The 21,823-nt window shown below is 36.3% G+C and overlaps 1 protein-coding gene and 1 pseudogene across 1 annotated transcript; one reads left to right on the top strand and one right to left on the bottom strand.

Annotated features, from left to right (window-relative positions):
• OR2L49P (olfactory receptor family 2 subfamily L member 49, pseudogene) lies at nt 5,492-6,431 on the bottom strand (annotated as a pseudogene).
• LOC138923117 (endogenous retrovirus group K member 7 Pro protein-like) lies at nt 21,062-21,553 on the top strand. The gene has a single exon (XM_070259832.1). It carries the CDS (start codon nt 21,062-21,064, stop codon nt 21,551-21,553), a length of 492 nt encoding a protein of 163 aa, XP_070115933.1.
• The last annotated feature ends 270 nt before the right edge of the window (nt 21,554-21,823 follow it).

Raw genomic sequence — 21,823 nt, 5'->3', positions numbered from 1 at the left:
ATCTTTTTTAACATATTTCTTTTTTGTTTCAGTTGGGATACATTTTTTTTTACTTTTGCTTTCAATGTAGAACCCTAGCTGATAGAATCAGACTCCAAACGCCAGTTTAGACTTAAATAGAAAACGATGGAAAGTAAGAGCAATTTATCACACAATTGGCCTACACTCCATTATGTGGGAAAGATACTCATCCCTCAAAATAGGAAGGGGAAAAGAAATATTCATTTCCCTTTCTGTAAATCAAACTTTGATAATTTACTGTATAATAAAACACTAAAGGAACACAGTGTGCATTATAAAAGCATCCAAATAGAGACCATGAGCTTTAAAAATTTCATCTTCTTGCCATTGTAGGGGAGGAAGACATTTCCACTACCCTCTCTGGGTTCTTCTGGCCAGAAAACAAATTAAATTCACACGAGACAGAATAGCAGGAGAAAATTAAACAAAGTTTATAGCATGTATACATGGGAGAGGCTCAGGCAAGCTGAGCAACTCACCAAAATGGCTTAAGCCCCCATCTTAAATATCATATCCAGCTAAAGACAAAGGATGATGTTGGGGATGGGTCGAGTCAGTTACAGGAGGATACTAGAAACAGGAATAAGATTATTATGCAGATTTAAGTCCTTGCCTTTGGCATTGATTAAGATTTTCTATAGATAAGGTCATCCCCACCTTCTTCCTGGTACAGAGAGGATGCATCTTTACAGATGGAGATTTTCTTTACAATGTAAATGTCTCCTAACAAAGGGTAAGTAAACTCTACTTTTCAGTTGCTTTCCTGTCTGCAAAGTAACCAGCCCCAAATAATCATCATGCCAAAGAGACATATCTTGGTGTGGCCAATGCCAGTCCCCACACTGTGAAACAATAAAAGAATGAATGATAAGTGCAAGATAATAATTACTAGTTGATAACTGGATGATAATAAGAATGGTTAAAGTGCAACATAATGAAAAGGGAGCAGGGACCCTGTGAGAGGAAGAAAACTAGGGTAATTGTAAGCCTCATAGTCATCATTGTCCAATTTTCAAAATTATCAGAATTAGATTCTCATAAACAATGGATAAAATTGGAAAATATTTTAAAACTCTGTCTTCTTTCTATATTGCTCTTCCTAATGTCATTAAGAGCTTTTTTGGAGAACAAATGCCCTGTGGGTGAGACACAATATCAGTAGAAATTAGCCTCCTGCTTTCCTGAGCCATGAGACTACTGGAATAAAAGATTGCAAGAATGTCATTTCTTGTAGCTGGAGTTCTCAGTATTTGTTGGTGATCTCTTTTTCCCCATTTTCAGAGTTATTGGCATGAAAAATTGAATTATTCTTGCTTTTGTAGGAATTTCATTAAAAGGGATTTCAATGATGCCATTAAACATGAGCAGAATTTTCCACACCAAAATATGTCTCTTTGGTATAAAGATTATTTTATGCTGGTTATTTTTAAGAATCAACATTCGACAAGTTCTGAAAACTGGAGTAAAATTTACCCTTGTGTAAGAGACATTTATATTTATCAAGGAAATTTTCATTTGTAGGGTGTCTCCCTCTCTGTACCAGGAAGTGGTGAATGACCAAATCTCTAGAAACTCTCATCAATGGGGAAGGCAGCAACTTAAACCTGTATTACAACCATGTCCTAGTTTACTGTGCCTTTCCTGGTAACCTCCACTAACGGTTTTCCCCTTGCCCCCAACACTTTTGTCTTTAGATGAAGATAATATTTAAGGTGAAGACTTGGGCCGTTTCAGGGAGTTGGTTTTCCTTGGTCTCTCCCATGTAGGTAGGAGTATACATGTTGTGAAACTTTGGTTTTTTCCTGTTAATCTATCTTTAATTATACAGGAGGTATCTTTAGTCAAAAATCTAGGATAGAGGACAAATTATTTTTCCACTCCTACACTATTTACTAATACTATATAGTAAAATGCCTCCATCTTGCTTTTCAGCAAACTAAATCCAAAGATATGGTGTGGTTTCCCCTAGGCTATGGTGTGCCAGGGCCAAAAATAGATACAGATCTCTGGATTATCTCCATTATTCACTACCTGAAATGGGTAAGAAGTCTGAAACAGGTATCTCTGCTCAATTCCACACTCCCTCAGATTATTTCTAATGAAAACAGCAGACATTTTCATAATTTTCCTGATTGTCATGACACCATTCCCTTCATACTCACTCATTTGACTCTTCTTAGGGCTGGCCTCATGGGCATGTGGCCTCTGTGCTTGCTAGGATCTCACACTCAGAAAGGATCCTTGCTTTGCTTAATACTCTGTTGTTGAAATCTTACAATTCTTAATAATTTTATCTCTGAGAATGCATGTGAGCAGAACAGCTATGCTGGGCAGCAGTGTTAGCATGCAGCTTTGGTCCAGCAACAATAGTTGCACAAGTGGGCTCAGGCAGCATGCACAAGGAGCAATTGGCCTGGCCTCTTCATGCACACCCACACAACTGTTTAAAGTACCACAGGACCCCGAGGGAGTGACTGGGTTGTGATTTGGGCTTAGCTCACAGGACTCCATTATGGATCTGTTGTCTCTTTTTTAATAGTAGCCACTGCTACTCTTAGCATTAGATAGTATCTCTCAGATGAGATTTTATTCTCTACTACTGCATCTCATAGTTCTACTGAAATGTGTTGAGACAAGCCAATATCTATGGATCAATTTTACTTGTTGATATTATGGCTCAGTCACTATCACAAATAGATGCCACCATTACATCCAATAAAAATCCATCAGCTCAAGGAAACTCCCTTGGTGAAGTGCCGGGTGGCAGTGATGACAGCAGCAGCTGCAGATGAAGCAACAATGGTGGAGCTGGCTACTGCCCGCTAAAGAGAAGAATCTCTGCCTGGCAGCAGCAATGGCCCATGATGGGGTCAGAGGCTGACTTACCCTTCAGTCCCAGAGCCCATCCCTGTGTCCACTAAAAAATTATTAACTATGTCACCTGAGGTCAAGACAGGAAATGCTAGGGAGCTTAGGAAGTAAACTTTGTCAGTAAAGTATTTTAAATGAAAGTGTACACATGGCCATTGCACTAATGCATGTGAGGAAGTTATTAGAAATCATCAGAGCCCAGAATCCATAGTTTTCAAAGCTGCTGCAGCATTGCAAAACAAACATCCACAGGATCAGAAATAGTAATAAAATTTAAAGATAATTTGAAGATTTAAAATTTAATATGACAGATTATTCATGGAATCGAAAAGTCTTTTTATATGAAGTTTCAGAAATCAATTATTAACAAAAAGAATAAAAATAGCATCGATTTAACTTGTAATTGATAATATAATGATAAAATGAATAAATAAGCATTTGAAAAATGAAGCCACTTTTGCTTTATTATACAAAGTGCGTAAGTTACCAGAAATTTGAGAGGAATTTCTAAAATGCCATTTGTTAGATTTATATTTAAAATTAAATTCAGACTTACATGAAATTGATTTATATGGATAGGTTGAAATTTATTCATAAGAGAAATCTTTTTTAGAGAAAAATTCTCCTTGATAATCATTAGTTCTACCTGTACCTTAATTTATATTTTGATATAAGGTATCAGAAATTCAGTCTACATTTTCACAACCCATGAGCACTCTGAATATCTCCAGTAATTTAAGCAGATTCTTCTCAAAATTAAAAACATCAAAACTTAACTGCGTCTTAGCATTTGCCACCAGTGAATGACAATATTTTCATTTATATTGATAATAAATGAAGTTCCTGAAAAATACAAATTTTGACGAAAATAAGTTCGAAGAAAAGCGAGCCAGAAAAATCTTATGACCGATAAAGATATTACATAATAAAGTATTATTGATTATATATAGAATTATGATACAAAAATATTGTTTGTAATTTGTATTTCATTTTATAGCTAATAAACTGATTTTGAAGGAAAAACTTTATACTTAACACCAATAATCGTAGTCTTTCCTGCTTTTGAACGAGGCCTCATATTTTCATTTTGTGCTATGCCCTTCAAATTCTGTAGAGTATGACCCTTCCCCTCCCTGCCATTCCTGAGAGGGTAAAGAGCATTTCTACACTTATCACTGATGGTCAGTGACAGCACTTCAGGGAGTTTCCTTGAGCGGATGGATTTTTATTGGATGTAGTGGTGGCGTCTATTTGTGATAGTGACTGAGCCATAATATCAATGAGTAAAATTGATCCATAGATGTTGGCTTCTCTCAACATGTTTCAGCAAAACTAAGAGATGCAGTAGTAGAGAATAAAATCTCATCTGAGAGATATTATCTAATGATAAGAGTAGCAGTGGCTACGATTAAAAAAGAGACAACAAATCCAGAATAGAGTCCCTTGTGCTAAGCCCAAATCACAAAACCGAGACTCAATACCTAATTCCATTACAATTTCAACCTTCCCCAGGGCTGGAGTCTCAAACCAGTCAATCTGGAATTACCTGTCAGCACCAGTAAGATAACTCACCTAACAGACCCCTGCCATCCCCTAAGGGAAGGTGATCTTGCCTGAAACAATCAGCTCTTTGCAAGAATGACTTTCTTGTCCCACCTCCACCTCTTTACAAGAGCTCCTTGTAAAGCCTTTCAGAGCTCTTTTCTATTTGCTAGATGAGATGCAGCCTGATTCATTCAATAAAACCAATAAACCCTTCAAAATTTACTCAGTTGAATTTGTTTTTTAACGTTACTTAGGAAGTAAACAGTACATGTAGAATGCCAGGGATGGGTGTGGGAATGTCTTTGACTAATTAATTCCCACTAATTTGACTAAACCTTTGACCCAGTCATCTTATAATTAACTTCACAGTTTCCTTGACCTCTGTTAGCACCTCCAAGTTTCTATTGTTGTCCTGAGGTCTACCTGAAATTAAATCATTTCCTTAGCATTCATCACCCTAATAGAGACATAAACCTCTCATATTCCATTCAGAGTGTTATAAGGAGTTCCAAATCCCCAGTGAAGTCTTGAAGTCTCAGCTAAATACGTGTAATGATAAGTTTCTTTAAATTAAAAGAAAGACTAACTGGCACAGGTAAATTACAGGTTTACTATGAGAATAACAAGAAGTCTTCTGACATTCAATTAGATCTTGACTTTCAGGGAAAATTTTTTTGTTTTAGATATATTTGAAAATACTAGAACTGCTATGCTGAATGACAACTTCAGTTAGTTTCTGCTTTCATTTCTACATGACAATGATTATCATGGACATCATATCAGCAAAAAATACATGAATTTGAAAATTAATTTGAAATTGATGGGAAAAAGCACCATGAAGAAAAAAGGTAAGGTTTAGAATTTTATATATGTATATATATACACACATGTCTGTATATTTAGAAGATAATTTTGTCCAGACCTAAGTGACATTCTTCCTTTCTACATTAATTGTAGTCCTTGCACTCTAAGCATAACATAATATTTTTAATTCTGTACACGGATGAATGAACTTATAACCAAGTCCTGGGCGCACACACACAAAAAGCTTTGTCTACATTTTTTCAGTACAGATTCTCTGAATCACTCTTCTTAGGGCCCCCATCACCTCCCTGTTTCTCAGGCTGTAGATGATGGGGTTTAGCATTGGGGTCAGGATGGTGTAGAAGACAGCCAGAACCTTGTCCTTTGTTGGAGATCTGAGGGATCTTGGATGTAGACAAGTGTAAAAAAGTGGAACATAGTAGAAAGTCACCACAGTCAGGTGGGTGCTGCAGGTGGAATAGACCTTCTTCCTCCCTTCTGCTGAGTGCATGCGGTAGACAGCAAGGACAACCCGGCCATAGGGACATGCAATGCCAAGGAAAGGAAGCATGAGGAAGAGGATGGTGCTCATAAACACTGTGTGATCATAAACCCAGGTATCCATGCAGGCCAGAGTCAACACGGCTGGGACATCACAGAAGAAATGGTTGATGGCCCTGGATTGACAGTAATGGATATGGAAGGCATATGTGGTATGGGCACAAGAGTTTACAAAGCCTATTATCCAAGATCCTATTATCATCAGCACACACACTCTTTTGCTCATACGAATGGAATAGTGAAGAGGAAAGCAAATAGCAATATAAGGATCATAGGCCATAGATGTCAAGAGCAGCACTTCTGCACCTCCTAAAGTCAAGAAAAAGAAGCTCTGAACCCCACATCCAATAAAGGAGATAGATTTGTTTCCAAAAAGAAAATTAGAAACCATTTTGGGGACAATGGTGGAGATGTGATTCAAGTCAATGATGGAGAGCTGACTAAGTAAAAAATACATGGGTGTGTGGAGACGGGTGTCCAGGAAGATGAGAAGCATTATGCACAAGTTGACAAACAGAGCCATTAGGAAAATCAGAACAACCAGAATGAAGAAGAACAGGCCAATTTTTGATGGTGGAAACAACCCCCAATAAAATGAAATCAGTTGACGTTTGATTATAATTTTCCATAGGGCATTAATATGATTTTTCCTAGAGGCAGACACAAGAGTAAGTGAGTTAAGTATAAAACTATAAGCTCTTTTTAACTTATTATTTTAGACTGTGTATTATTTAAAATTTTACAGCTCTTAAATGAAGAACTGAACTTACCTATTTTGGGAAAAATAAACCTCATTTTCTGATCCAGAGATTAAAATGTGAATATGCAAACATTTGTGGCCAAAATATTTGTAAGATAATGTTAAAATTATTTTAAAAACAAGATTTCTGTTTTGACTTAATTAGGATAAATATGTTTTACTGTCCTACACAAACTGAGGTATCATTAAAATATATGCTGTATTCAAAATGCCTGCATATAAAATTTATGTAAACCAATATTTCATGGACTTCCAGTATGAATAAAGGTCTATCACCCTTAAGGGATGATTTTCCTTTCATATTTTGCCCCAAAACTTACCTCTAAAATTGCAGTAGCCTATCAGCTCATGTTTGAGGAGCTTTCTTTCTTTCTTAAATCTTCTTTTCACAATAACGTCAAATCAAGTTTTCCTGAAGTCAGGTATTATCATTTGTTTCATTTGTTCTGAAATATAGTATGAATCCTTATTGTCAAGTTCCACTTACACAGCGTCATCCTCTTCTGCCTCCTCACTCAGCTTCTGAATGCTGCAGTTAAAGAAAACCCTTTACTTGACCATCTACACACACTTATTGTAGCGTTCATGACTCTGCTCAAGATTTCCCAAATAGCGTGTTTTCTGTCTCTCTGCTTCTCTAACACATTTATAACATTATACATTGCTTTATGACACTTTCTTTTACTCATTCATTTTTCCATTTTGTTTTTTGTATTAAAAATTATCTCCACTTCTAGATAAGTGTGTGAATTTAAGCATATATACTTATCACTTATCTTTTTCAAAGCCCAAATATTATGATGATAAAGAAATAGATGTGTCATAAATGAAAAGACAGCAGGTAAGAAAAAGGCACAATGAGAAATGAAATAGTTCAGAACTCTTTGAAGGAAGGAATTTGGATAGAGAAATGTTCAGTTACTTAAATGGAGAAAAAGGACTTTGCACCTTGACAGTCTTCACGGAGGTAGGAGGAGGATTCTCCTCCAGAGACATCATAAGTGAACATGTTCCACACAGTGTGTGATATTTTAGTCTTAAATATTATTTTAGAACCCAGTGTTCCCAGACTTTTAAGGAAGTTCCCAACATGAAAGAGGAAGATGCACTAATGTGCACACATACACACACACACATACATATTCACACACACCCCAAACAAATAGAAAGTGAGTTCTACATCATTGGGAAAATGCAGAAAGAGAATGCATTTTTAAAAATTATGATTAATATCTTCAAAGAAGTATGAAGCATTATTGATTCACAATATATTATTAGATTTATTTAAAACATGTCAGATAATAATAAAGGGTTTTACAAATTAACATATGTAATAATTGATAAAGTGATTATGTGAAAGTTTCAAAGACAAAGTGAAAAATCTACTGGATTTTTGATGGTGGAATAACCTCAATAATTGACAGTTTTCCATGGGGTTTTCATTAATTTTTTCCTAAAGACACAGACAAAATTGTTAGGATAGAGTAATAAGGCATTTTTAATTTATAAGTTTAGTCATACTGTGATTTAGTCATGAAAACTTGTAGCTCTTAAATGAAGAACAAAATTACCTATTTTGAAAAAAAAAATCTACAGTTTTTGCCTCACAGATAAAAGCTTGATGAGACAAACATATGTGGCCAAAATATTTTACAGACATCTGTGAATTTATAAGAAAAAACATATTCCTTTAATGAATTTATTAGGATGTAGATATATTCCCCAACATAATTCCAGCATTACTAATTTCAGACCTTATACTTTAAGTGTATGCAAAAAAAATTCAATGTAAATGCATAAAATATAGACCGATATTTGAATACATTTTTATGACCCTTAGGGAATGAGTTTTTATTTTATAGTGAAGCCCTAATACCTCTCAGACTATAGTAGCCTATCAGCTCATGTCACAGACCTAAACTCAATTTTTGAATTCTCCTCAAGAAATTTGCCAATTCAAGCTGCTTAGGTATCATTTCATTATTTGCTTCTTCCTTTCGGAAATCTACAATGAATCCTTATTGCCAAATACCATTTATGCGAAGTAATTTTCTTCTGCCTCCTCACTCAACCTCCAACTGCTCAAGTTAAAATAGACCCTTTTTGTGAGAATCTATACTCTAATTTCATTGTAGCTTCGGTGACTCTGCTCAAGGTCTCCCAAAAGATATGTGTTCTGTCCATCTGCTTCTCAATGCTCATATAACATTATACATTATGAAATCTTTTCTTACTCATTCATTTTTCCCTTTTGTTTTTGTTTATTTAAAACTCTATTTGTAAATGAGTATGGGAGTATAAACATATCTATTTATCACCTCTCTGCCATAAAACTCAACTAACATGACAATAAAAAGATAAATGTTATAATTTAAAGAAAGTGGGGCCGAAAGCAAAGGAGGGGGCTAGAGATGAAAGGGTTCAGGAACTTTTGGAAGAAAGAATTTTGAGAAAAATTCAATCTCTTAAATGGAGAAAGGGAGATGGCATCCTGAGAACCTTCTTAGTGGGAATGAGTGGGGGAATTCTCTTTCAAAGAGAATATCATCAGTGAGTAAGCTCAGCATGCTGTTCCCAAAAAGGGGCTCTAAGTCTTCAGTCTTATAATACTGCTCTAAGACCAAAGGTCATCAGACTTTTGAGGAAGTCTCCAAATGAAAGAAGGAGATACACACACAGACACACATGCACACATACTGAGTTAAAAAATGGTTGGGAAAAATGCAAGAAATCTTTACAAAACAATTTCAAATTCAGAGAAATATGAAAAGTTGTTAAACCCACAGTAAAAATATCAAGAGTAATATAAGAGGAAATGTCAGGTAACAATAAAGGAGTTCTAAAAATTACAGATACAATAATTAATGTAATAGATTCAATGAAAGCTTCAAAAGGTAAATTGCAGAAAATGGATCAGAAAGAAAACAACCACCACCAAACAAAAGTCTGACATTTAGAAACAATAGAATTAGAGAATTCATATAAGATGATGCAATACATACTTATGGGCATTCCTAAAAACGCATGTGACATAATACTTATAGAGTGCATATTATCAAATAGAAACATTTTTCTCAGAAGTGTTATGTGTGAGCTATTCCATAACTTTTATGTCTCTCTCATTTTTAGTATTCAAATAGCATGAAAAGAACCCAGAAAAATAAGTGAGAACTAATTTATGAAAGCACATTTTCTTAAAAACTCTAAACATCTTCGTTTTTTTTTTGAGGAAGATTAGCACAGAGCTAACTGCTGTCAATCCTCCTCTTTTTGCTGATGGAGACTGGCCCTGAGCTAACATCCGTGCCTATCTTCCTCTACTTTATATGTAGGACGTCTACCACAGCATGACTTGACCAGCGGTGCCATGTCCACACCCGGGATCCGAACTGGCAAACCCCATGCCGTAGAAGCAGAATGTGCAAACTTAACCACTGCGCCACCAGGGCAGCCCCTCTAAACATGTTGAAAATTATTTCTTCACAATTCTCAATATCGGCTATAAAAATAAAATCCTAAAACCTTCTTCAGAGAAATTATAGTAGCAAAACGAGAATTGTATGCAGTAATAGCCAATAAAATAGTATAAATTTTCACAATAATATTATATTTTTTATTTACAACCAATAAATTTTAGAAGATGGAACAATGCCATCAAGCCATGTCTCCAGATAAAGTGGGATGTAACTATGTTGAGAGCACGAGTGGAGGGGAAGTGGCCAAGGTGGCAGTGGAAGGAGGGGTCAGCTCCATATCAATAGTGTCCTGCATCACAAAACACAGCCTGGTATTTGGGATTTAGGAATCAAGCATTAGGAGATAAGCATAATGCTTATAATATGAGGGAAATATAGGGAAAATTGTAAAATAATTTGAAGTTATTTGCCTTGGGGTTCAGAAGGACTGGGTCATGGAGACCATCCTTTTACCCTGTGGATTTTGATGCCATTTTCATTCATTATTTGAGTAAGATATTAAAGTGAAATACAAATGCTTCACACAATAATTTGCAGGTACTCTAGTTATTGCTTATGTGACTCTCCAAATAATTTGTAAGAAAACTAAGGCTTGTTCCTGGGCCTATGTAGAGTAATAGATTTGCAGTTATTGTGCAGTTGCTGACAATTTGCAGAGTAAAAGTGGGAAGAGCAAATTTCTTTTATTGAATTGACATTTAGATTCAACATGAGACAAGCATATAAGACTATCATAAAATGTATTTTATATTAGTAGATTCAATACTGAAGAGATTGAAAATGTAACATTTGTATTTAACAATGAAATTAACATTATTTTATCATTTGAATTTTATATAGGGCTAATAATGACAAAGATTCCATGAGGTAGCTAATAGCATCCCAGCAAAAATCAACAAATGGGACTCCATCAAACTTAAAAGATGCACAGCAAAAGAAACAGTAAACAAAATAAAAAGACAACCTACAGAATGGGACAGAATTTTTGCTAACCATATATCAGATAAGATGTTAATATCCAAAATATGTAAAGAAATCACATGACCAATAAAAAAGCAAACAATTTAATTTGAAAAATTAAGCAGAGGATCTGCATAAACATTTTTCCAAAGAAGATATCCAAATTGCCAGCAGGTATCTGAAAAGCTGCGCAACATCATTATTCATCAAAGAAATGCAAATCCAAACCACAAATCACCTCAGGCCTGTTATAATGACTATCATCAAGAAGACAAGTGATAAATTTTGGTGAGCATGTGGATTAATGAGAACCCTTGTACACTGTTGTTGGGACTTTAATCATTTAATCATTATGGAAGATAATATTGAGATTCCCCAAAAACAGTAAAAATATATCTACCATGTGATCCAGCAATTCCACTTCTGGGCCTATACCCAAAGTAAGTGAAAACAGGATATTGAAGAGACATATGCACTCTCATGATTATTGCAGCATTATTCATGATAGCCAAGATGTGGAAACAACCTAAGTGTCCGTGAGTGAATGATAGGATAAAGTAGAAGTGGTATATACAGGCAATGGAATATTATTCACCTGTGAGTAAAGACATCCTGTCATTTGCAACAACATGGATGGACCTTGTCGATATTATGATGAGTTAAGTGACACAGAGAAACACAAATGCTGTCTGATATTACTTATTTGGAGAATCTAAAAAAGCCAAGCTTTTAAAAACAAAGAGTAAATTGGTGGTTACCAGGGATATGGGGTAGGAGGATGGACAGCTGTAGTTTAGGCGTGCACACTTGCAACGAGTAGTAAATAAGTCCTAGAGATTTAGTGCACAGTATAGTGAATATGTAAAACGATAATATCACAATCATAAAAGTTACTAAGAGACTAGAACTTAATTATTTTTATGGCTAAAAAGAAATTATTATTGTAATATGATAGAGATGCTAATTATCACTAGTATAGTGTTTATATTATAATTTATAAAGTACCAAATCAAAAAGTTGTATGTCTTAAATTTGCTCAGTTATATGTCAAACATATTTCAATTAAAAACAAGCAAACACAAAGATATTGTCTATTTTGTAATTCTCTTGTTTTTCTGTCCCTCTCTTTGCATCTTCTTTTTTGAATTAGTGGTTTTCTGTAGTGGAATTCTGTGGTTACCTTTCCTTTAGCTTTCGTGTATCTCCTGTAGGTTTTTGCTTTGTGGTTATCATTGGGCTTACCTAAAACATCATATAGATAAAACAGTCTATTTTTAACCTAGCAAAATTATCCTTCAGAAATGAAGGAAATACAAAGACTTTCCCAAATGGAAGCTGAGTGAGTTCACCACCACTAAAATGGCATTACAAGAAATGCTGAAAAGAGTTCTAGTCTTGGTTGGTTTTTTTCTTCTTTCAACACTTAGAATATAACTTCCTTGGCCTGCAAGCTTTCTACTGAAAAATCTGACAGATTTATGGAGATTCATTTTACGTGAGGAATTATTTTCTTGTATTTCTTTTAAAATTTTGTGTCTTTGACTGGACAGTTTTATTATAATGTGTCTTGGAGAAGATGGTTTTAGGTTGACATTTTGGGGAAACTTGCGAGCTTCATGAACTTGGATATAAAATTTCTACCTATATTTGGAACATTCTCATCCTTTGTTTCTTTAAATAATATTTTTGTGCTTTCCCTCTCTCTTCTGCTTCTGGACTCCAATAATGAATAGATTCTTTATCTGAATGGTATCCCACAGTTCATGTACACATTCTTCACTCTTTTCATTCTCTTTTGTTCTCTGATTGGACAATTTCAATTGGCTTCTTATGGTTACCTTACTTGCATCCAGTTCCCTGAATTCACTCACAGTATTACATCATCATGGATATTCCCCCACATGTCCCCTGACAAATTCTATGGATAAAATTCTGTAACCATATAGGTTACAAAGTATACACATACCTCATTTCTGGAAGTATTCCTGATTTGATTATTTCACATTTTAAAGCTTTTTTTAAAACCAATTTGGAGATTTAAATTTATAGATACAATTTCACAAGGAAGATTATTTTTTGTTTTCATTTTTCTTTCCATTTCTAGTCTTTCGCCTTGTCTAAAATTTTTACTTGTTGGAAACTATATCTATCAGACATAAAAAAGTGTAAAACATTACATGATAAGACAACTGTGGCCTATTGTGTACTCTGATGCATCTCTTCCCTCTTTATTTTCTGAGGATTAACCAAACCTGAATTGGGTATTTTTCAAGACAATTATTTTTTTAATATAGGCACCACATAATTATATGCTCTTTAACAATACATGGCATTAATTGCATATTTCTATAATTTATATGAATGGTACCTTGCTGAATGAACCAGCGACTAGATTTATCTTGACAACATTTAAGCTAAGCTGTACCAAATATCTTTATCTCTCATTTAATGACTTATTTTTATGACTCGGTAAGTGTTTACCACTGCTAAGTATAGTGCAAATGAAACCTCATCTGGCCAGGCTGGGACATGCACAACCTAGAGATGGGATTGACTTGTGTGGTAGGGGAGTTGGTAGATGAATATTTTGTTCTTCTGTGTCACAGAGATAGAGAGACAATCTCAAAGCATATTCTGTATATTTTTTTCAGAGATCTCACAGAGTGATTGAGCCTAAGTAGTCTAAAATGGTAGCAAACTTGATAATATACAGTTAGATTGATTTTTCTTCTTCTCTCTCTATTCCACTTTTACTAGCCCTTCTACTCTTTTTCCTGGAATTTCTTGCCAAAATAAACTTCCTTAAGAAACCTGATTCTTAGCCTATATTTTTAAAAATCAAACTATGAAAACAGCATAGTGAAGTATTTTTTCTATTTACTTTATGAAAATCAATATGATGTTTGTGAGATTCAAATATATTGATACATTCATTTCATTTTCATAATTAACCATACTTTATTTATTCATGGCATATCGATAGGAATTCATAGGTTTTATTCCCTTTTTCATTTTTACTAAGTGTAGTCTAGAATATTTATCATGTATGACTATTGATACACACATACAAGAATCCATTTAAGTCATAAAGCTAGAAGAAGTATTCGGTCAACTGGTACGAATATTTTAAATTTCATTCCACCCTTCTCCAAAGTGTTTATACCACTTTTCTCTCTACCTGTCAGTGTGAGAATTCCCAATGCTTCTCATCCTTGCCTATAAAGTGTTTAAAAAAATAATTGTTTTAACTTTAAAACATGTTAGTCTTGTGATATGAGATTTTATTTATCCGGGCCAGTGTGGCACCATGGAGAGGTCTCCTCTGAGCCTCTGATTTCCCCAGTGTGGAAAGATAACCTAAGGGGACAACCAGACAACCCCTAGCATTGTAGGTTGCTTTGTAAGAGTCCCTACTCTCACCTCCCATCATGGGAGTAGCAAAGGAATCTCTGGGTCTCAACCATAAGGAATATGACTGATGGAGAAGGGGATGGGCTTGCAACAACTTGCTCACAGATCTTGCCTGATTGAGTTTGTAACTGCAGTGCCAAGGCAGTAATTCTAATCAGAGACTTTAATCATTTGCAGACCCAAGTTGGGGGTATGCTCTCACCAGTGAACTTAGCAGAGTATAGATCTGCCAGATTTGGATCCCCAGAGAAGGAGTTTTTTATAGCCCTAGAGTCTGATTTTCCCATGCCCAGGCAAGGAGCTGAATCACAGCCCCATTTGCTATGGAGAGTGTCTCCTGGCCCCTTCTGACCAGAAGAGCTACAGACAACTCATGGAAGTTGTGTTAGCCTAGCAGCGTTTGAGCTAAGAAGTGGGTGGGCAGAGATGATTGCCTACAAAGTGAACCAGTATCAAGTGTGGAGTGTTCCCATGATACGTACAGGCAGAGGTATTAATTCACAGCTAAGGCTGAGAGTAGCTTCCAGGCCTCCTAATCAGAAAGTCTGTTTGGGAAATTGATAGTCTCCTGGAGCAACCCCACCTTCTCACACCCAGACAAGAGAGTTGAAACATAGCCCCACCCACTGGGGATGTCTTCTGGCCCCATATTACCAAAAGGGCTGAAGACAACCCCTGGAAGTAGTGCAGCCCAGTGGCACTAAAACTAGGAAGTGTGCAGAGCTGAGAGCCTGCAGAGAAAAACCAGTGGCCCTATTCAGTCAGACAGTCAGAACTTGGGGCGTGAGTTGGCATGAGTTAGAACAATTTTTCTGGCTTTAGAGCTGCTTTACCCACTCTATCCAGGCAGGGAATCTAATTCATAACACTACTCATTGCTGAATACAACCTTCAGTCTGTCCAACCAGGGAGAATAACCAGAGCATATAAGAAGTTGAATAGCTCTTTCACCAGCCCTACATACAATGGCATTTAAACAGATACAACCCATAGCTTCCACCATCTTCAGAGCAAAACTGGTGACCACACCTGACCAGGGAATTCAGTGCACACTCTGGAATTATTTGAGTCATGAAACAACAAACTTTACAGGCCCTAGGTCCCATCCTGCTTCCCTGCCATGACAGAAAAGCTAATTCATAGCCCCATTTACTACATAATATGATTCCAGGTCCCAACTGTCTAGGAAGCCAGACTAGAGAATCCAGGAAATCACAGAGCTCATCCTCCAACCTCACTTGGGTAAGGAACTAAGCCAGCAGTACTATTCAAATGTTCTCAGGAAGGGCACAATCCCCATCCCCATCCTCAGAGCTCAAACAGTTGCCTTGCCCCAAAACACGCCATAATAGCAGGCCCCACCTGCTCAGGGACTTTACCAGCAGACACATCCAGTAGCCCAAACTGAGTTGACCAATGAAGAATTGTCTCTGCCAGAGCAAACCTGTGAAGTCTACAAGAGGAGCCTGATTACTCAAATGTATAGATACCAACATAAGGAATCAAGGATCACGAAAAATCAGGTAAGTATGACACCATCAAAGGAAGGTAATAAAGCTCCCATACCGGAACCTAAACAAATGGAAATCTTTGGACTGTCAGACAAAGAATTCAGATTAACCCTCATAAGGAAGGAAGGCGAACTACAAGAAAACACAGACAGACCACTAAAGAAAACAAGGAAAACAATGCATGAACAGAATGAGAAGTTTGACAAAGAAATAGCAACCATCAAAAAAAATCCAAACAAACTGTTTAAAAATACAATGACTAAACTGAAGAATTCAATAGAGAGTTTCAAAAGTAGACTGAACCATGCAGAAGAAAGCATCAGCAAATTGCTGGATAAGACACTAGAAATTACAGATTCAGAGGAGCATAATGAAAAAAATAATAAAAAGAGTGAAGAAATTCTATGGAAATTATAGGAAATAAAGAAAAGAATCAGTATTTGCATTATGAGAATTCCAGAAGAAGAGAAAGAGAAAGGGATGGAAAGTATATTTAAAGCAATAATGGCTGAAAACTTCCTGAACCTGGGAAGAGAAATAGAGATCCAGATCCAAGAGGCCGAAAGGACACTAAATAGGTTGAATTTAAATAGGGCTACACGGGTATAGATTATCATTAAATTGACAAACGTCTAAGACGAAGAAAAAACTTTAAGAGCTATAAGAGAAAAGATAGCAGCTACATACAAATGGAACTCCTATAACACAACCAGCAAATTTCTCAAGAAAAACTTTTTAAGCCAAGCGAGAATGGACGATATATTCAAATACTGAAAGAAAATAACTATTGACTAAGAATTCTATACCCAGGGAAGCTGTCCTTCAGAAACAAAGGACGAATAACAGCTTTCCCAAACAAATAAAACATAAAGGAGATCGTTACCACCATACCTGTCTTACAAGAAATGCTTTGATTGGAAGTAAAAGAACACTAATTAAGACCACAAAAACATAAAAGGGTAGTGTAAATCTCACAGGTAAAGGTAAATATACAGTTATAGTTAGATTCTGCAATATGGCAATAATGTTGCATAATTCACTTAAACCATAGCTAAAAGTAAAGAAACAAAAGGATTAAACATAGTAAAAATAAACTTAACTACAATAATATCTTAGTCACACAATATAAAAAAACATACACTGGAACAGCAATAATCTAAAATGTGAGGGGAAGAAAAGTAAAAGTGTAAAGTTTACGAATTCTACCAAAGTTAACTCATTATCAGTTTACAAGAGGCTATTACAGGTTTAAGATATTTTACGTAAGCCTCCTGGTAATCACAAGTGCAAATCCCATAGAATTATACACTAAAAAACACAATAAAGAAGTGAAATCATACGGATACCAAAATACATCGAAACACTAAAAAAGACAGCAGGATAAGAAACAGGCAAAAATAGATCTACAAAACAGCCAGAAAACAACAAAATGGCAATTCCCAGTCCTTATCTATCAATAATTACTTTAAATATAAATGATTTAAATTAAATTATCCCGTCAAAAAACATTGAATGCCTGAATGAATAAAAAACAAGATTCAATGATTTTATGGCTGCAAGAGACTCACTTTAGCCTTAAAGACACAAACAGACTGAAAGTGAAGAAATGGAAAGACATTTTAAGCAAGTGGTAACCAAAAATAAAGGCAAGGATGGCTACACTTACATCATACCAAAACACTGTAAACTAAAAATGTTAAAAAGAGACAAGGAAAATCATTTTATAATGATAAAGGGATCAATATTCAAGAAGATATAACCATTGTAAACATTTTTCACCTAACATTAGAGTCCCTAAATATGTAAAGCAAAAATTAGCAGAGCTAAAAGGAAAAATAAACAGTAATACAATACTAAGTGAGGACTATAATACTCCACTGTCAACAATGAATAGATCATCCAGACAGAGAGTCAATGAGGAAACAGCTGATTTGAACAACAACATAGACTTAACGGACCTAATAGACATACACAGAACACTCTATCCAACAACAGTAAAATACACACTCTTCTCCAGTACACATGAAGCATTTTATAAGATAGAACATACGTTAGGTCACAAAGCAAGCCTGAGTGAATTCAAGAAGATTGAAATTTTGCTAAGTATCTTCTCTGTGCACAAGAGCATGAAACTAGAAATCAATAATAAGAGAAAAACTGGAAAATTTCCAAACACATAGAAACTAAAGAACAATCTCCTGAACAACCAATGATTAAAAGAAGAAATTAAAGGAAAAATAAAGTTTCTTGAGACAAACAAAAGTGGAAATACAACTTACCAGAAATTGTGGAATACAGCAAGAGTAGTTCTGAAAGGAAAACTCACAACAATAAATGCCTACACTAAGAAGCAAGAAACATTCCAAATAAAGAACCTAATGCTGTTCCTGAAGAAGCTATCAGAGAAATAAAAAAGAACGAACTGGACCCAAAGCTAGTGGGAAAAAGGAAACAAGAAAGATTGGAGAAGAAACAAATGAGTTAGAGCACAGAAAAACCATAGAAAAGATTAATCAAACACATTGTTCCTTAAAAATATAAACAAAATTAACAAATATTTAGCTATATTAACAAAGGAAAAAGGGAAAAGACACAAATCAATAAAATTACAAGTGAGAAAAGGAGACAACTGATACCACAAAAATTCACAAGATCACTAAAGGCTTCTATGAACAATTATACACTAACAAACTGGCCAACCTAGAAAAAAATGGTAAAATCTTAGAAACATACAACTCACCAAGACTGAATCAGGAATAAATATAAAATCTGAATAGACTAATTACTAAGAAGAAGTTTCATTCAGTAATCAAAGGCTCCCAATGAAGAAAAGATCAGGGTCAGATGGCTTCACTGGTGAATTTTAACAAAGATTTAAGTAAGAATTAACACCAATCCTTCTCAAATACTTCCAAAAAATTGAATTGAGAACACTGCCAAATTCATAATACAAGGCCAGCATTATCACGATTCCAAATCCAGTAAAAGGCATTACTAGAAAAGAAAAATACAGGCCAATATTCCTGGTAAATACATGATGCGGGGTCGGTGAGCCGAGGAGTCGAAAGAAAGATTTCTTAGACTCTCAAGATCTGGCAGTAGTGCTCTTTTATTTAGAGAATAGTGTGGAATAGCATGGGGACAGGGCCCATGGGCAGGCAGAGCAGCTGCTGCTGCCCCTGCTGGCATGGGGACAGGACCCATGGGCAGGCAGAGCTGGTGCGTGGGGACAGGACCCACGGGCGGTCAGAGCTCCTGCTGCTGCCCCGAGTTGAGGGTTAGGGCTAATTTTATAAGGCATGGGTACGTGACTTATTTTTACTGGAGAAAAGAAAAGATGATGTAAAACGTCATTAAATGATTTCAGTGCAGATGGGGTCTGGTTATTGTGCGGTCATATAACTTTAGATATGAATCTGGCCATATAGATCGGCATGTAGGTGAGTATGCCCTGGGCTTCTCTCCCTGGGGCGGTCCTAATTCATACCATAAAAAAAAGTCCACTGGGTCGTATAGTTTGGCATGTAGGCCAGGTCACCTTGGGCTTCTCTAGCTGGGACAGCCTTAATCCACATCATACAGATGCAAAAAATGTCATTAAAATGCTAGCAAACCCAATTCAGCAGCACATTAAAAGTATCATTCACCATGATCAAGTGAGATTTATCTGTGGAATATAAAGATATTCCAACATACAAAATCAAATGGATACCTCATATTAACAGAATGAAAGAAAGAATCATACAATCATCTCAATAGAAACAGAAAAAGCATTTCACAAAATTAAAAATTTATTCATGATACAAACCCTTAAGAAATTAGGCATAGAAGGAAGATATCTTAGCATAATAAAAGCTACATATGACAGGCCCACAGCTAATAACATATGCAGTGGTGAAAGGTTGAAAGCTTTTTCTCTAAGATCAGGAACAAGACAAAGGTTCCTATCCAACATAGCACTACAAGTACTAGCTACAGCATCAAGCAAGAAAAAAAAAATGTATCAAATTGGAAAGGAAGAAGTAAAATTGTCTCTATTTGCAGATAACATTATTTTATATGTAGAAAATCTGAAAGACTTCAACAAAAAGTGTTAGATTCAATCAATGAATTCAGAAAAGTTGTAGGATATAAAATTAACATAAAAAATCAGTAATGTTTCTACACACTAACAACAAATATCCTTTTTTCTTTAGGAGGATTAATCCTGAGCTAACATCTGCTGCCGGGAGCCATGTTACCGACGCCTATACAGCCTACATTAAACAATGTGCTGACTTTACACCAACCTTCCTGCAAGGAGTTGCCATAGCAGCTGCCCTAAAAGGGGAAAGCCCTCTCTGTTGTATGCAAACTATGACTCAGAAAGGAAATAGAGCTGTGAGAGCAGATGGTGGAAATGCCTGTTTTTCTTGTGGACAACAGGGACACTTTAGTAGACAATGCCCCAATAAAGCCCCAGGGCAAGCTAGACAGCCAACACCTCAGATTTTCCAACAAGTTCAGCCACAAAATATGAAAGGACCTCCAGAGTCTTTATGCCCTCGTTGTCAAAAAGGTTTTCATTGGGCTAAAGAGTGCAGATCTAAATTTCATAAAAACGGCCAGTTTCTGGGACAACCTCAAGTGACATTACTGATGCTGATCTCACAATGCCCCGTGCTGACCCCCACAGCTAATCCTCCGGTTCAGGGAAACGGGCAGCGGGGCCTCCCCCAGGCCCCAACAATGATGGGGGTCAGCACTCTGAACCCTTCTATTCCCTTCGTCCCGTCTCAAGTCTCCTCCGAGCCACTCCAGGGAGTGCAGGACTGGACCTCTGTTCCTCCACCACAACAATACTAACTCCAGATGTACCAGTCACTCTTATCCCAATGGGAATTAAGGGACCTCTGCCAGAAGGAATTGTGGGGCTAATTTTAGGATGAAGTTCCCTTTCCATACAAGGCTTGTCAGTTATTCCTCTGGTAACTGATTCAGATTATGAGGGGGAAATAAAGGTTATGATTGACACCCCCACAAAAACTCACTTCATAACTAAGGGTCAAAGAATAGCTCAATTGTTACTATTACCATATTATTCCTTAGGGAAAACAGTAACGTCAGCCCCACGAGGCGAGGGTGGCTTTGGTTCTAGTGACATGGCCTTTTGGTTGCAGGAAATTACATCTAATAGACCTATGAAGCAACTTATAGTGGAAGGGATAGCCATAGAGGGGCTCTTAGATACTGGAGCAGATGTCTCTTGCATTGCTGGAAAAGATTGGCCCTCTTCATTGCCAATACAAGTGACACCGATCAACTTAGTAGGAAGTGGAAAGGCCCCATGGGCTGACAAGCGTAGCAAAATTCTCCATTGGTCAGATGGACAAAACAATACTGGAATTTTTCAACCTTATGTAATTCCAGCTATTCCCTTTACTCTATGGGGGAGAGATGTCTTGGCTCAAATGGGAATATTATTCAGTCCTGACGATAAGGTCACTGCTCGGATGTTAAATATGAAATATAACCCTCAAAAGAGTTTGGGCAAAGCTGAACAAGGAGTTCAACTCCCAATTTCTTTACAACCTAATAAAGACAGTAGAGGATTTGGATATGAGCCTGACTGTGAACTATCAAATTTGTCTTAGGGGCCACTGTTGAAAGGGCGCAGACCCCATAACATGGAAGTCTGATATTCCAGTGTGGGTAGAACAGTGGCCTCTTCCATCTGAAAAATTGAAAGCAGCCCAAGCATTAGTTAAAGTTCAGAGTTGGGACATATAGAAACTTCTAATAGTCCTTGGAACTCTCCCATTTTCGTTATCAAAAAGAAATCTGGAAAATGGAGATTGTTACAAGATTTGAGAGCCATTAATGAGACCATGCAAGATATGGGGGCCCTACAACCGGGACTGACT

This window comes from Equus caballus, chromosome 2 (genome assembly GCF_041296265.1).
Source record: "Equus caballus isolate H_3958 breed thoroughbred chromosome 2, TB-T2T, whole genome shotgun sequence".
NCBI lineage: Eukaryota > Metazoa > Chordata > Mammalia > Perissodactyla > Equidae > Equus > Equus caballus.
The sequence above is the reverse complement of the archived record's forward strand: the minus strand, read 5'-3'. Positions and strand labels throughout refer to the sequence as shown.